Source organism: Nicotiana tomentosiformis, chromosome 2 (genome assembly GCF_000390325.3).
Source record: "Nicotiana tomentosiformis chromosome 2, ASM39032v3, whole genome shotgun sequence".
Classification (NCBI taxonomy): Eukaryota; Viridiplantae; Streptophyta; class Magnoliopsida; order Solanales; family Solanaceae; genus Nicotiana; species Nicotiana tomentosiformis.
Genome location: NC_090813.1, coordinates 95,127,057 through 95,142,502, shown reverse-complemented (window position 1 = coordinate 95,142,502; position 15,446 = coordinate 95,127,057). Strand labels below are relative to the sequence as shown.

Below are 15,446 nucleotides of genomic sequence, written 5' to 3'. Positions count from 1 at the left end.
CTCTCTCTTTCAATACTTCAAATCATGGCCGGAGAAGAGGATATTGCCGACCCAACTGTTCATCAATTTGAGAATAACGGACCCAATTTGGTAAGAGATGTCATGGATTCAACTAATCCTCTATATATGCATCCATCAGAAAATGCTGGATCGACCTTGGTACCAATACCTTTTGATGGAGTAGGATATAGATCCTGGAGAAGAGGAGTTCTGCGAGCCCTCTCAGTGAAGAACAAAATAGGTTTTATTAATGAAAAATGTAGAAAGCCTAATGCTGATTCTGTAAATTACGTACAATGGGAAAGGTGTGATGATATGGTCAGCTCTTGGATTTTGAACTCACTTTAGAAGGACATAGCAGACAGTTTACAGTATGTAAATGATGCGAAGGAACTTTGGCAGAAATTGGAGGATAGGTATGACCAGAACAACGGAGCTAAGATGTATCAACTTCAAAAGGAAATCAATGACTTGACCCAGGGCTCACTGGACATCACTGGCTATTACACAAAGATGAAGAAGCTTTGGGAGGAATTACAAACGTTGAATGCGAATACTCAGTGCAATTGCCAGTGCACCTGCCGGGCAAAGGCAAATATGCACAAGGCAGAACAAGATAAGAGACTCATTCAATTTTTGATGGGCTTAAATGAGGTATATACTGTAGTAAGAGGAAGTATTCTGATGATGAACCCACTGCCCATGATAGCACAAGCCTTCTCTATTCTAATTCAAGAGGAAGAACAACGCAAAGTTAGACCACACAGTCAGCTAAGTTTGGAATCTGCGTCATTAAACGTTCATGGACAAGCAAATAGTGGCTTTAGAACAAATTACAATCAAATGGGAAACAATGCAGGAAATAATGCCTATAGATCAGGGAACAGAGGTCCACGTTTATTTTGTTTCTATTACAAAAAGCGAGGCCACACTAAAGAAAAGTGTTATAGGTTACATGGTTTCCCACAGAACTTCAAGTTCACAAGAAGCAGGAACACAGCATCTGCTACAAATGTTCATGGAGGATCTCAAGAAATATTGCCTAGAGAGTTTGATGTAGCTGATAATCGAGGTCAGAATCAGAACCACAATGCGCCCAACTTGACGAAAGAACAGTACAATCAGTTACTGAACCTACTGGAAAAACTTCACTTTGGGACTGTAGCTGAGACCTCAAATAATATCACAAGTGGAGATGTGAACTTCGCAGGTATATTGGCTTGATGTACTTATGATGAAATTATTGGTGATCTTTCATATAAATGTTCCCATTTACCTGCTATTTTTTGGATTTTAGATTCTGGAGCCTCGAACCACATGTCATATAACAAAAATTTACTCACTAATACTAGAACCTTGCCATACCCCTTTTTAGTTACTCTCCCAAATGGATATAGGGTTAAAGTAACAGAGATAGGTGATGCAGTTCTTAGTCCAAAGCTGACCTTGCACAGGGTGTTGTTTGTTCCCAGTTTCACGTTCAATCTCATTTCTATTCATTCATTAACATCACAACTCAAATCCATTGTTAATTTTTCTGCGTACATATGTGTATTGCAGGCCCCTTCAATGAAGAGGCTTCTGGAGATTGGTAGAGCAAGGAATGGTCTGTATTTCCTCTGCTCAAAATGCCAATTAGTTAGTTCAACTTCTTTACTCAGTTTTGGTAGTTCTAATTCATGTCACGATGCAAGTATTGTGCAGACTAATTCACCATCTCCATTTCCAATTGTAAATAGCTGCCAGTCAAGCAATAAAAGAGTCTATTTTGGTGAGAGTCTCAGTAGTGATTCTGATGTTGTACAAGCTCAAATCACCTTCACTTCCTATTGTAAATAACTACCAATCGGATAATAAGAGAGTTTGTTCTAATAATACTTCTTTGTCTGTCTCAAATCATGCAAAAATTATGTTGATTACTTGTGGCACAACAGATTAGGCCATGTACCTTTTGTGAAAATGAAGGGGATCTGTTCTATACTAGCCAATTTTGCACCCAAACAGCCTTTCTTTTGTTCAGTCTGTCCCATGGCTAGACAGGGCAGACTTCCCTATCCACAAAGAACCATATCTTCCACCCAAGTATTTGATCTATTACATATAGACCTTTGGGGCCCTTACCACCTTGCCACACATGATAATTACAAGTATTTTTTAACTATAGTCAATGACTGTAGTAGATCTACTTGGATACAGTTATTGAGTTGCAAAAGCAATGCACTAGAAGCTATCAAAACCTTTGTTTGCACGGTTGAAAACCAGTTCCAAATGTCAGTCAAGACCATTAGATCTGATAATGGGATGAAATTCACCAGCAATGAAGCACTGACCTTTTACCAAACCAAAGGGATTATTCACCAAAGAACTTGTCCCTATACATCACAACAAAATGGTGTGGTCGAAAGAAAACATAAAAACCTTTTAGAGATAACAAGAGCTCTATTGTACCAGTCTAAATTGCCTTTGAGGTATTGGGGAGAGTGCATCCTAACTGCAATATATTTGATAAATAGACTCCCCTCTACAATACTAAATAACAAGTGCCCATTTGAAATCCTCTACAAACAGAAACCCACATATTCCCATCTGAGAAGCTTGGGCTATCTATGCTATCCTACCACCCTTAAAACTCATAAAGACAAATTTGAACCAAGAGCCAACCCACACATATTTGTAGGATACCCCTTCGGAACAAAAGGTTACAAGGTACTTGATTTGCTTAGTAAAAGGATACACATTTCTAGAGATGTATAGTTTTATGAACACCTTTTACCATTTGCTATTTCTCCTAATCATTCCACTTTCCCTTCAGTTTTACACCTGATAACTTCGAGTCCAAGTTGTGCATCCCCTCAGCCCAACATCATAGATGACTGTGATCAAACTAATACTTTGGATAGCTGTCAGCTACAGGATAAGAATCATACACACAACTCTGTCATTGATTCTCCTATATATGTTGATCATGTTGTACCTACTTCCCCACATAACATAGCCCTTGCACCTTCATGTGAGTCACTCATAACAGATGATCTGAATACTGCCACCAATCATGTACCCGATCCTCCCATCATGTTACCAGAACCTAGAAAATCTACTAGGGCAAATAATCCACCTTCATACTTAAATGAATATGTCTACTCCCTTCTAACATTGAAGAACAACTCTCAACATATACATTCACTCAATTCTTTTTTTATCAAAAACCAACATGTCTCCCTGAATACCTTGAGTCAGAACAGTCAGCAGGTTATGAGGAACATTTCACATGACAGTGAACCATGTTCATATGAGGAAGCAGCCATAAATCCTGCTTGGCAAGCATCTATGACACAGGAATTTGAGGCTTTGTATGCTAATCATACTTGGGATTTAGTAACTTTGCCTGCAGGAAAGAAAGTTATAGGATGCAAGTGGGTGTACAAGATCAAACACAATGCAGATGGAAGCATAGAGAGGTTCGAAGCAAGACTTGTGGTTAAGGGTTACACACAGCAGGTAGGGATTGACTACACGGAAACCTTCTCCCATGTTGTCAAAATGACAACTGTCAGAACATTAATAAGTGTGGTTGTGAAGAAAGGTTGGGACCTTTTTCAATTAAATGTAAATAATGCTTTCCTACATGGGGATTTGCATGAAGAAGTGTACATGGATATCCCACAAGGTTTACAAGTTCACACACCAGGTGTTGTATGCAAATTGAAGAAGTCCTTATATGGACTAAAACAAGCAAACAGACAATGGTATGACAAATTGACAGAATCTCTGTGTTCAAAAGGATTTGTGTATTCAACTAATGATTACTCACTTTTCTATAAGAAGAATGGTTCCTTAACTGTATTTGTGGTTGTGTATGTGGATGATGTAATCCTCACAGGGACAAATTTGGAAGTGATCAATGGTTTGAAGAGCTTCCTACATAACAAATTCAAGATCAAAGATCTGGGCAAGCTACATTATTTCTTGGGTCTGGAAGTGCTATATAAGAATGATGGAGTACTTATTTCACAAAGATAATTTGCTACAGATTTGTTGAAGGAGTATGATTGCCTGGGATATACTACAGTCTCTTCCCCTCTTGATTGCACAGTTAAGTTGAAGGCAACTGAAGGATCCATGTTGACAGATCCCACATATTACAGGAAACTTGTGGGGAAGCTCAACTTCCTCACAAATACAAGACTTGATATAACATACAGTGTGCAACATCTAAGTCAGTTCATGCAGTCACCAAGAGAACCACACCTTAAAGCTGCATTACATGTTCTTAGGTATCTAAAAGTTGATCCCACACTTGGTGTTTTCTTATCCAACAGTCCTGACTGCACCTTAAAAGCATATTGTGACTCAGATTGGGCTGCCTTGGCCTGATTCTAGGAGGTCTGTGAGTGGCTATGTAGTTCTGCTTGGAGAGAGTGCCATCAACTGAAAATCAAAGAAACAAGACACAGTTTCCTTGTCATCTGCAGAAGCTGAATATAGATCAATTCGAAAGGTAGTTGGTGAGTTAATATAGATAAAGAGATTGTTGGAAGAATTAACTGATACATGCCAAAAACATATTCCTATTTTCTGTGACAGTCAAGTTGCTGTGCACATGGCAAGGAATCCTGTGTTTCATGAGCGTACAAAGCATATAGAGGTTGATTGTCATTTCGTAAGAGACAAGATACAAGATGGGTTGATCACTCTTCATCACATCTCAACAAATGATCAATTGCTGATATTCTAACTAAGGCTTTGACAGGCATCAAACATACCAGCATCCTTGGCAAGTTGGCAGTGAATTCTTTCCCACCAACTTGATGGGGGTGTTAAGATTGACTAAGCATATTTATGTATATGTTGTTAATTTGATAGTTACGGTTAGTCAATTAGCTTAATGGTAGTTTAGTTGCTAGTTGTTAATGAGTTGTTGCCAGCTGTTAGGTTAGTCACACTTCTCCACTCACGTGTATATATTGTAATTGCTACAGTGAATGAAATTACTTTTTGCATTCCTACATTCTCTCTCAAATTTCAGAACGTTCTCCTCAGCCATGAGCTAACAGCCTTAGCTCGAGCTTCCTCTCTAATGGAGTCTACACCTCATAGTCTCTGAATTTTCACAGTGTACATGGACCGGGTTGGTTCGGTTTTTATTCAAAATCAAACCAAACCCAACTATATCGGTTTGGATTGGTTCGGTTTTATCAAATGTTTCGTATTTTTTGAGTTTTTTTGTTACATAAATATTATTTCAATATTACTTTGTTAAAGTTATAGATAAAGTTTTAATAAGTGAATATATGTTTAGTAAAAATTAAAAAAAATGACAAATATATTATCTATTAAAATGCTCTTATGGAAGAGTTTTTTAGTAACACATGATAGTTATTTTCTTAGTCGCCTGACAATAATTTTTCGTTGATATACGCTTTCAAGGTTAATCGAATTTAATAATTAAACATAAAAATCAATATGATACCTAAATAAGGATATATTCTATTTAATTTTAAATTATTGAAATACTATTTCAAATTCGAAAAAGATATAAGAAATCTTGTATATGAATATGGAGAACAAAGAGATGACTGGCCCATTTTAATAATACTTGATAAGAAAGTGATACAACCATTATTTAAAGTAAATAAAAATAAATATATTTCATATAAATATTACATCCCATGAGAGGATCCCAAATATTTCTAAACATTTTTTAAATAAAATTTTATATAAAATCTTAAAAGTATATATAAAAGTTAAATATTTATATATCGGTTTGATTCAAGTTTTTTTACTCCATAATACTAAACCAAATCAAACCAAACTTTGTCGAGTTTTTTAATCGATTTGGTTTGACTGTTCGGTTTGGTTTGAACACCTCTATCTACCAAATTTTGCAACTGGACAAGAAACTCAAAACCTCTATAAACTAGGTACAGAAAAGACAATTAAATCTCCTGCTTATATACCATTACTATTATCAAAATCAAATGTAACTTAGATATGATAAATTGACATTTCCCATCAAATAAGTACTCCATTTTTCTTAATCTATGGTATTACATAAAGTAAGAAATAAATGGAATGCTCAATTATAAACGTCAATTTTCATGCTTTAGTCCAAATCGACGGCAGAAGGACAAACGATCATGGAATCGCTTTAGGCGTTAGGTCTAAGTACATTATTGTACAATCCAAGTCAATGACCTAAGAATATGGCGGATTCTAATGGTGCCTTTTAAGTGAACAGAAACGGATTACTAGTTACTAGTGAATGCATGTGAAGAGTTACTTTTCTTGAGTGGTAGTCATTGTCAATGTGAAAATACGTTAATACTACTAACATTGTAGTCATCTTTTCCAAGTCTCTGACTTCGTGATTCATGATGAAGTCAGGGGATTTTTTTTTAAAAAAAACAAAGACGATAAGGGGATTTAAGGGTGGTAAATGGGGTGGTTGGGGGTTGGACTAATTTTGGGCGGTCAAAATGAGCGGATAAGGACTCGCCCAAAAAATACTTAGATCTGAGATTGACCGGATCAAGATAGGCTAAAATTTGGGTCATAGCCCAACTCAATCAATTCTTACAAAGCTTTAATTAATATGTGTTGTTTTCTTTTAAATTTTTTAATTATTAAATAAGATTTTTTTTATATTATGGTCATATATAACATATCAAACAAAAAAGAATTACTTTAAAGATATTTTAATAAAGTTGCTCATGAATCAATTTGGACCCAAAAATCCAACCAAGTTTAAATATGCTGAAATGAGTTGGATCGGGCTGGAAAACAATGAGCGAGCCAATGAACGGGCAAACCTTGAGCCAGCCGGATGGATTTGGACTTAAATTGACACCTGTAAGGGGATTCAACTCTCTCTCACACACATATATTGAACATTTATTGAACTCTGCCCCTGTAATCGTGACTGCATAACCTAATAAAGTTAAGATATTAGGGATTTATTGAACATTTTCCTGTACCCAGCTGGTATAATCTTGTCATATTATCATTTTTATATAATATTTAGAAAATTCTTAAATCAAGGCTGGATTCAATAGTATATAGTTCTTTTTTCATTGTAGTTGTGAATTGTTTATTTATGGTAGCCTACCAAACTTTTGATTAGCTAGAACGTATATCATTATGGAAGTAAGTCGTGAAGTGGAACAACGAGTGGAAAAAAACTGTTCAACCAATTACCATTAGTTTGGTAAACGCCACATAAATATAAAAGGAAAATGTGAACAGTAACTTGTTCTATGTTCTAATCGAATTAAGCAAACAAACAATGCAAAATCAGCCATAGAACTGATCATTATAATACACCTAAAACTGGTGTTAGAACTGGTAGCTCAGATATTAGGTCAGGAAAATCAAATACTCTCCTCCTGTTTCAATTTATGTAATTCTATTTGATGAGAATGAAGTTCAAAAAAATAAAAATAAATAAAGAGTCATCAATATTTTGTTGGCGCGGTTTTTTAGCTCCTGGTTTTCCGGAAGAATTGACGAACCACGATCTTTCCTCGAGTCCCATCTCACAACCAAATTAAATGCACTTTCAATTGGGTAAAGTGATATGTATTCATTTACACCGACAATTTTGGGAAAAAGCGTTTCTCGTAATAGTAGGACTATTTATTACTACTACCAGTAGAATTTCCTAACAACTAAATCGAAAATCGATCAGTATCGCAGCACATGCTCTTCATTTAATTAAGATATATTCGCATACACATAATTAATTTTAATTAATTAATTAATTGAAGGAGTAAATAGAGTTTGCTAGAAAGGTGGAAAAGTTCTCCCTAAACTGTTAACATTTGCGAAAATACCTACCAGATCTTGCCGATACGGTAAGTATGATTTCCTCTTATTCTTATCCATTTCCTTTGCCGCCGCTTGGTTCCGTAAATAAACAGCCGCCGACGAAGATGCCTTCTCTCCGACGTTACTACTTCCCTTTGCCTTTAATTTTCCGGTTACTTTCGATGCCTCAACTGAGTCCTTTGTTTTGGAAGTTTCGTTTTTCGTTCCTTTTTCCTGCGTTAAAAATACAAAACTGTCCTTCCCGTCGCTATTACTCCGACGCATCAAATCTCGAATACTCCACCGCTTAAACGCCGATCCTGTTGAATTACTCTTCTTACATCTGCTCGGTGAAGGCTCGGTTATCTGCGGTTTCCATACACAGTAGGTTCCCGGAGGTACACTTTCCAACTCATCGACCTCCGATGACGACGACGACGGCGGTTCGCGATCTTCTAAAAACAAATCCTTTAACGAAACCTGGATTGAACTATTGGCATTTTCCGACGATTCGCCGTCAACGCCGCCTTTGTGATCTACGTCATAAGAAACAACGTTTAGTAACAGATCGCGGTTGAAAACGGGGAAAACAGGCTGGATTTGACGGTCGTAGAAGAATTCCCCAACCGAAGCTTCTGGATTTTCACATACCAAAGAGAATTCAAAATCATCCTCGCCAGCGTTCGCTTCCACCTCCGCCTGCTCCGCCACCTTAGAATTGCGTTCAATTTCATCGGAGATTTTAGCGGCAATCTCCGCCGCTCTATTTGAGGAATAGCTGCTAAAGCTAGGGCAGAAAAATTCTTCTTCCTGCATGTGGTCTGGTCTCTGTGAGTAACTAACTGGTGCACGTTTAGGGTCTCTGTAAGTTACGATCTTATTAATGGAGAGAGAATTAATGCGGACTGTTTCAGGCTTTCCAGCTGGGGTTTTATACGAGGGTTTTTTCTTTTTCTCTTTTTTTAAAGAATTTTAAATTTGATGAGCTAAAAAAATATTTATAGAATTAAGTCAATAATCTATTAATGAACATTTATTGGTAACTTACCATAAATGTAACTTAACCTAACAGATGTCTAAATATTTATTACACTTTTAATACATAATCGTACAACTTAACTTCTTTTGGAAAAATATCTTATGTCTGCAATTTAAAGATCGTAGACAGATATTAATCTTTTCTTAGGTTCCTTTACACAAATAAATTGTTAACACTAATTGATTTTAACGGGATGACTGTAAAAGATTTTCTTCTAATTTTTGGACTACGATGAGCTTATGAATAGAGAAGGAAGAAAAGGTTGGGAAAAAAAAAAGAAAAGTGTCTTTAATTTGGATTTGATTCTTATATCTAAGTGATATAGATCTCCAAGTAGGGGTGGTCAGGGGCGGCTCAATGGTATTTGTGGCCTAAAGCCAAACTTCAATAAGGGACCCTAAGATTTTTGTTGTAGAAGAAAATTTATAATTTTATTTGAAATTTTTTTTTCTAACTTTTTGAGATGCGAAATTATTAATAATTTATTTATAATCGATTTCTTCTAATAATTCTTTTTCTATTGATAAAGAATATGTTTACTAATCAATATCAATAGATCTCTCAACTTTGTATCTATATTAGTCCATTGACTAGGATCATATATGTTCCTAGGAGTATAATTATCCAACTTATTTAGAACTTCTTATTTTTCTTGAGGATATATATTAGGTTTCTCGCCAACTTCTCCTCCTTCCTCTTCTTCTTGAATTTTATTATTCTCTATCTCAATTATATTAGTGATTTGTTCATCATAAAATCTTTCACATTTTCTGATTTAGAATTTTTACTATTCACTACAAATTTATCAAGTGCTCCTTTTTGGGATTGTATTAGAGTTTCAATCCTTTTCCTTTTTTGACGTTTTGAACATCCGCATTCATATTTTCTAGTTGGACATATTAAAACTCTAATAAATAACTAAAAAGACAATATATACTTACAAGAAAATATATCCAAAAAAATTAAAAAGTAGATGCAAATAATAAAATATAGAACAATCAAACCTGATTCAATAAATAAATAATTTGATAAGCTTTTGCTACTTCAAAATTCTTGATGTAACGCCAAAATACTTGAGAACAAATAAAATAGATGGTACTTGTGTTCTGCTCTTTTATTTTGTGATAGTGACTGGAATGTAAAGATGGCCAAAGGAACAATAGAAGAGTAAAAGTTAATATACTTTTGCAGATAAAGATAAAAGGAAATAAAAAGAATGTGGGCCCATTTATAATAATGATGGTACATAAATGAGGCAAGATTGTGGAATGTTCACGCGTAAATAAGGCATGAATCCCAAAAATATATTCCTTTTCCAATAGTTCTCCAACGGTCTCCTTTCCTTGAAACTTGCATTTTTTTTTTCTTTTCAAATACTTAATATTGTTAAAAAAAAATGGACAAATACATTAACTGTTAGAAAATTTTGGGGCCCCTACAAATAAGGGGCCCTAAGCAACGGCTTTACTTGCTTGACCATTAGGCCGGCCCTGGTGGTGGTAAAATAGTTAAAAAAAAAATAATTATCCACCTATATTATCCATTAAAAATGGGTTGTATAATGAATTTTTTAAAAACTGATCAAATATGGATAAAAACCATATTATCCACTTAAAAAATGGATAACTAATGAGTTTAACTTTTACATTTGTAAAGCCTCATATTGAGATTTTTTCAAGTTTGGGAGACTAGGAATTCTTTCACAAATTACCATATTCATATTATCCGCCGGTTAACCCTTTTTTATTCGTATTAAATATGAGTTGGATCGGATAGTTTATTTATTTTTTGCTATTTTCGACTCGCCTATATCCAACCCGACCCGCCTGTTTGCCGCCCCTATCTCCAAGGGGTTTCGCGTTTTAGTTTTAGGTATGAAGAACTTTCATCTTCTTGATGTAAACCTAAGTTATAGCCTGTTTGGCCAAACTGGAGAAATCAACTTATTTTGGGAAGTATTTTTTTAAAAGTGCTTTTGAAAAAAGTACTTTTGGAGAGAAGCAGTTTGTGTTTGGCTAATCACTCTGAAAAATACTTTTGAACAATAATTTGTGTTTGGCCAAACTTTTCAGAAAGTGCTTTAAGTATCAAATTATGAATAAGGACATGAATAGATTTACTTAATAATTAATATTATAAGTAAATAAATAATCTTAAAAAATTATTATTACAAGCAATAATTAAATCTTTTCATTTTATTTAAGTAAAATATGAAAATAAAATTTAAAAGTACTAAATTCTTTTAATATAAGTTTAATATATTAAAAATCATTCAACAAATATAAAAGCATTCACCCCTAAAGTCACTATATATTAGAAAGTTATCCTAAAAATAATAAAAAATATTTATACATTAATATCCTAAGTATTAGGTTTAACGATTATTTTGGTATATACTATATTTTGTTAAGGATATTTTTGGTGAGAAGAAAAGTCAAAACTACTTCTGCTTCTGTTTTTGGGAAGAAACATTTTTTTCCCTAAAAAAGCTTGACCAAACACCTCAAGTTAGATAAAAAAAAGTATTTTTTCCTCTTGAGAAGCTTGGCCAAAACGACTATTAGTCCAATAAGTAAATTTCGATAAATAGTAGTAAAGAATAGTTGTGATATAAATTTAAAACCAGTAAGCTTTTTTAAAAAATAGATTTTTGCCGACCTCTAAGTAATTTTTATTTTGTAACTCAAAAGTAACTTGACAGTGGAAAATTTTCTCATTGTTTAAACGTAAAATTCGTTCTTCTTTCTCAAGTTAGTTGTCAGTTGACGTTTTTTTGGCACGTATATTTATACTAATTGAGAAGCGTGGAACTAGTTTTCCTTTAGTGGATGACAAGTAAAAGAAAGTGGTTTTCCTAGTTAGAACCACTTCACACGTGGGCATCAAGATTTTTTGGGTGTTTATGCCATTCATAAAAGGTAAAATATTTTTTTCGGTATTACATTCGATAATATACAAGAAAGCCTAATTTGATGTGCGGCTGATGCATCAATGACTAAATCAGTTGAATTATTCCTGAGGTATTCAACTATTCATCATGTAAATATTCAAAAATAGATTTAGACGAATCACATCAAACATTGGTTAGAGGCTTGTCATTTTCTCAAACTCTTTCTAAAGATGGGCCAGTATGGCACAACGACAATATGTCAGTACTAATATTGAAATAAAATAAATGTGGAAGAAAGCTTTTGGATATTTTCGAATTTAAGCAAACAATGTAGTTTAAAGTCACTAACAAAATATAATGATAATGCTTAAAATGTATAAATATACAATTTATTCGGAGCAAAGAAAAAGTACCAAACTAATAAAACGACAAGTGATGAAAAGGAAATGCGACAAACGTATCGGTGAAGACTGAAGGGGATATGGAGATTTAATGATCCTTGGCTAATTTTTTTGGTTCCTATATGGTGTTCGGTATTAATTTGGGGTATTAACTAATTTAGATTCACGTCGAGGCTCATTGTATTGGGTAGAATTAATTTATAATGAATGATCAAATAATAGTGTGACACGTGGAACCGAAGACAGAGGAAGGTGAATCGGAGCACTCGGGAAATCAATGTTGGGAAGCTGGGTCCGACATGGGAAGGCCCCTACCGGATTTCAGCTGTCACCGGTAAAGGATCGTACGAGTTGGTAAATTAAGATGGAGTCAAATTGCCTAGCAATTAGAATGTGACTCACCTCAAAAAGTATTACTGCTGATGGATCCTACCAATACTGAAAGTATGTGCTGCACTATTTTTTTCTTTGATCAGTTTTATCCCAATCGGATTTTTCTGACAAGGTTTTTAACAAGGCAGCAATGAAAAGCATACAACGAGAGGAGTGGCATCGACAAGGATAAGACCTTTAAATGACGAGGCATTGAAATGATAAACTACCACGGGATGATTAAATAATCTTTGTCTCGATGGCAAGTTCCTAACGGGAAGCAAAGCTTGCCATCGAATCAAAGACTATTCAACAGTTCACAAGTGTTTCACCCAACGAAGCAAGACTTCTAGTATTCTAATTTGCATACTTCGCATTCGAATGTTGGGGGGAATAGTATAAGATACGGCTACAAGATTGCCATGAAAACCGGGGACTGCAAGAACCGGGAACAATAATGTCTCATCGAAATCGAGGACTGTATGACCAGCTCCATATAAATAAGTTGTACAAGTTAGGCACATGTATTGGCAGTTTCTTTTTTTTTTTAGCAAATGAATGCTTATGTATTAAAGATAGAAGGAACAAAATAAAGTCCTTTTATTTTTAACTTGTTTCTTGTTCAAACGATGAGTTGATTTTATCATTTGAAAGTTAACAAAAAATTTTGAATTCTTGTGTCATAACTAACAGGATATGTCCTCTTCTAGAGCACCGTAAACATAAGAGTGCCCTCTCTTATGAAACTCTCATAGTAAATGGTTGATTCCAGGAGAATTTATGTCCGAAATCAAAAGCTGTCGGATTACAATTTACCCGAAACTTTAACTAATTTGACGCAAAGAGAATATATCTTGCACAACACTTAAGAAAAAATCCTATTTATTTATCAAAGGTGCCAAAACCGATGAAAAGTTTGGCATAATTACAAAAGTACAAAGAAAAGCAACAAAAGAAAAAAATTTAAGGGTTATCGCCGCCGGAGCCCGGGGGAGAGAGACATATGCATCCCCTCGGTGGGAGAGGGTGGACCCCGCAAAATTTCGAAGTACTTAAGTGTTATTAAGAAAGTTGATGTGCGCTAATTATATTATTTTATGTGCATACGGGGACTATTAATATGATGGATATTAATTGAATATGATAATAAGTGTACGAGACATATTATAAGTGATGTGGGTCTAAGGATAGCCCTAAGTCCAAGTTAAGTTGGAAATTACATTATAGGCTAAAGTTCCAAATGAGTACGCAGAAGACCAAACTTTGGACGAGCATATCTACATATATATATATATATATATATATATATATATATATATATATATATATATATATATATATATATATATATATATAAGGATTTATGTGATGTAAAACCTATCAAATGAAAGATCTTGGAATCTATTTTCTAACGCTTCAAACCGTATGTCATTTGGACATTCCTACAAGAAGTTATGGCCAAATTACCAAAGGCTAGCAGAGAAGTCTACGGATGCGAAGCATCCGGGGCCGCGTCCGAAAAAAAGGCTGACAGTGAAGTGCTGCCATAGCGTCCAAGTCCGCATCTGAGCTTCAAAGATGAGTGAAGTGGGGATGCAAAGCATCCAGGGCCGCATCCAAAACCCAGAAATCTGGGCTAATGAATACAAAATCGGGGTAGGAGAGTATTTTGTGTATTGGGGGTTAGGGTTCTTGATGGTGAAGAGACGATTTTGAGCTCAAATCAAGTCCAATCAACTAAGGTAAGTTGTTATTGATATTTTGGGTTGATCCTTACTCAATATACATGAGTTATAACATCATTCTTACATCAAAATACTAGATTTCATCATCAAATCCTCAAGAACACAAAAATTATCAAAGTTGTGATTTTTCAAGATTGATCTACTAGAGGTAATTCCAATGCTTCAAACTCATTTATTATGAGTAGTTAGAAGTATTTGAAGCATTTGTTACAAGTTTTAATGGTTGAAATATTAAATTATAAAACTCTAGTTCATGGCATGAATAGTACTTTTGAGAAAATAAGAGAGAAGATGAATGGTAATCTTGGTGAAGAAATTTATGAATACAATGAACCTATGAAATTATTTGTCAGCAAAAGATGGAAGTGATCAACTAAGTAATCACCCGAATTGTATATTTTGCAAGTGTTGATTATGGAAGACGATGAATAGTAACTTTGTGGCAATAGACAATTGATGTAGTATCATTAATGACTTCGAAAGGGTATTAAAACGTAAGAATAAAGTTGAATGGTCTAGCATGTAAAACTATTTAGCGATTTGAGTTGTTGGAGGCTTGTAGCCAACTTATGAGCCATATATAAATATTGATCAATATCTTAGGTCATATTCTCATGTAATTAGGATATCTAATTATAGATGTCGACTTGTTGGTGATGTTGAGTATTTTAATCAACATTGGAATGATGGAGGAGGATTGAAAGCTTGTGAATGTTAATAAAGCAAAAGCGAGGTAAGTTGATTAAAACTTACTCTTCTTGAGGGACTTTCTCTAAAAGCATGTTTCGAGTTAATACTTAAGTTGTTTACAAATGTGCTTGTGGGGACAAAGAAGTACGGATGTCTCCATGTATTAAAATATTATGTTGCATATGTAGTGTCATATTGTATTATAAAATTTTATTTTAAATTTTGTTGGCAAAATAACACTCAAGATAAATGTTATAAGTTTTTATCAAAACTTAGGTATTGGCAAGAGTATATATTTTGAGTGCTAAAGATAATTTTTATGGAAAGTATTTTTTTGGAAATTGACGAACAAAATAGCACTTGTGATATCTTTTAAGATTGATGTTAAATTGCTAAAGGCTTTAGCATGTAAAAGGTTATTTACTTTAATTTTGTTCAAATGATTTAGATTTTCTGTAAATGCTATGATTTGATAAAAATAGATCATTTGAGGCTACTATGCTATG

The 15,446-nt window shown here is 34.3% G+C and overlaps 2 protein-coding genes across 2 annotated transcripts; one reads left to right on the top strand and one right to left on the bottom strand.

The window, feature by feature from the left end:
* Positions 1-24: 24 nt before the first annotated feature.
* On the top strand, positions 25-5,104 carry LOC138905279 (uncharacterized). The gene is made up of 10 exons (XM_070193787.1): positions 25-282; positions 349-1,210; positions 1,298-1,455; positions 1,561-1,731; positions 2,197-2,392; positions 2,813-3,949; positions 4,031-4,274; positions 4,585-4,683; positions 4,751-4,868; positions 5,027-5,104. The coding sequence occupies exons 1-10, from the start codon at positions 25-27 to the stop codon at positions 5,102-5,104; spliced, it is 3,321 nt and encodes a 1,106-aa protein (XP_070049888.1).
* Positions 5,105-7,779: 2,675 nt separating this feature from the next.
* On the bottom strand, positions 7,780-8,619 carry LOC104091689 (uncharacterized). The gene has a single exon (XM_009597081.4). The coding sequence runs from the start codon at positions 8,617-8,619 to the stop codon at positions 7,780-7,782; it is 840 nt and encodes a 279-aa protein (XP_009595376.1).
* Positions 8,620-15,446: the final 6,827 nt, after the last annotated feature.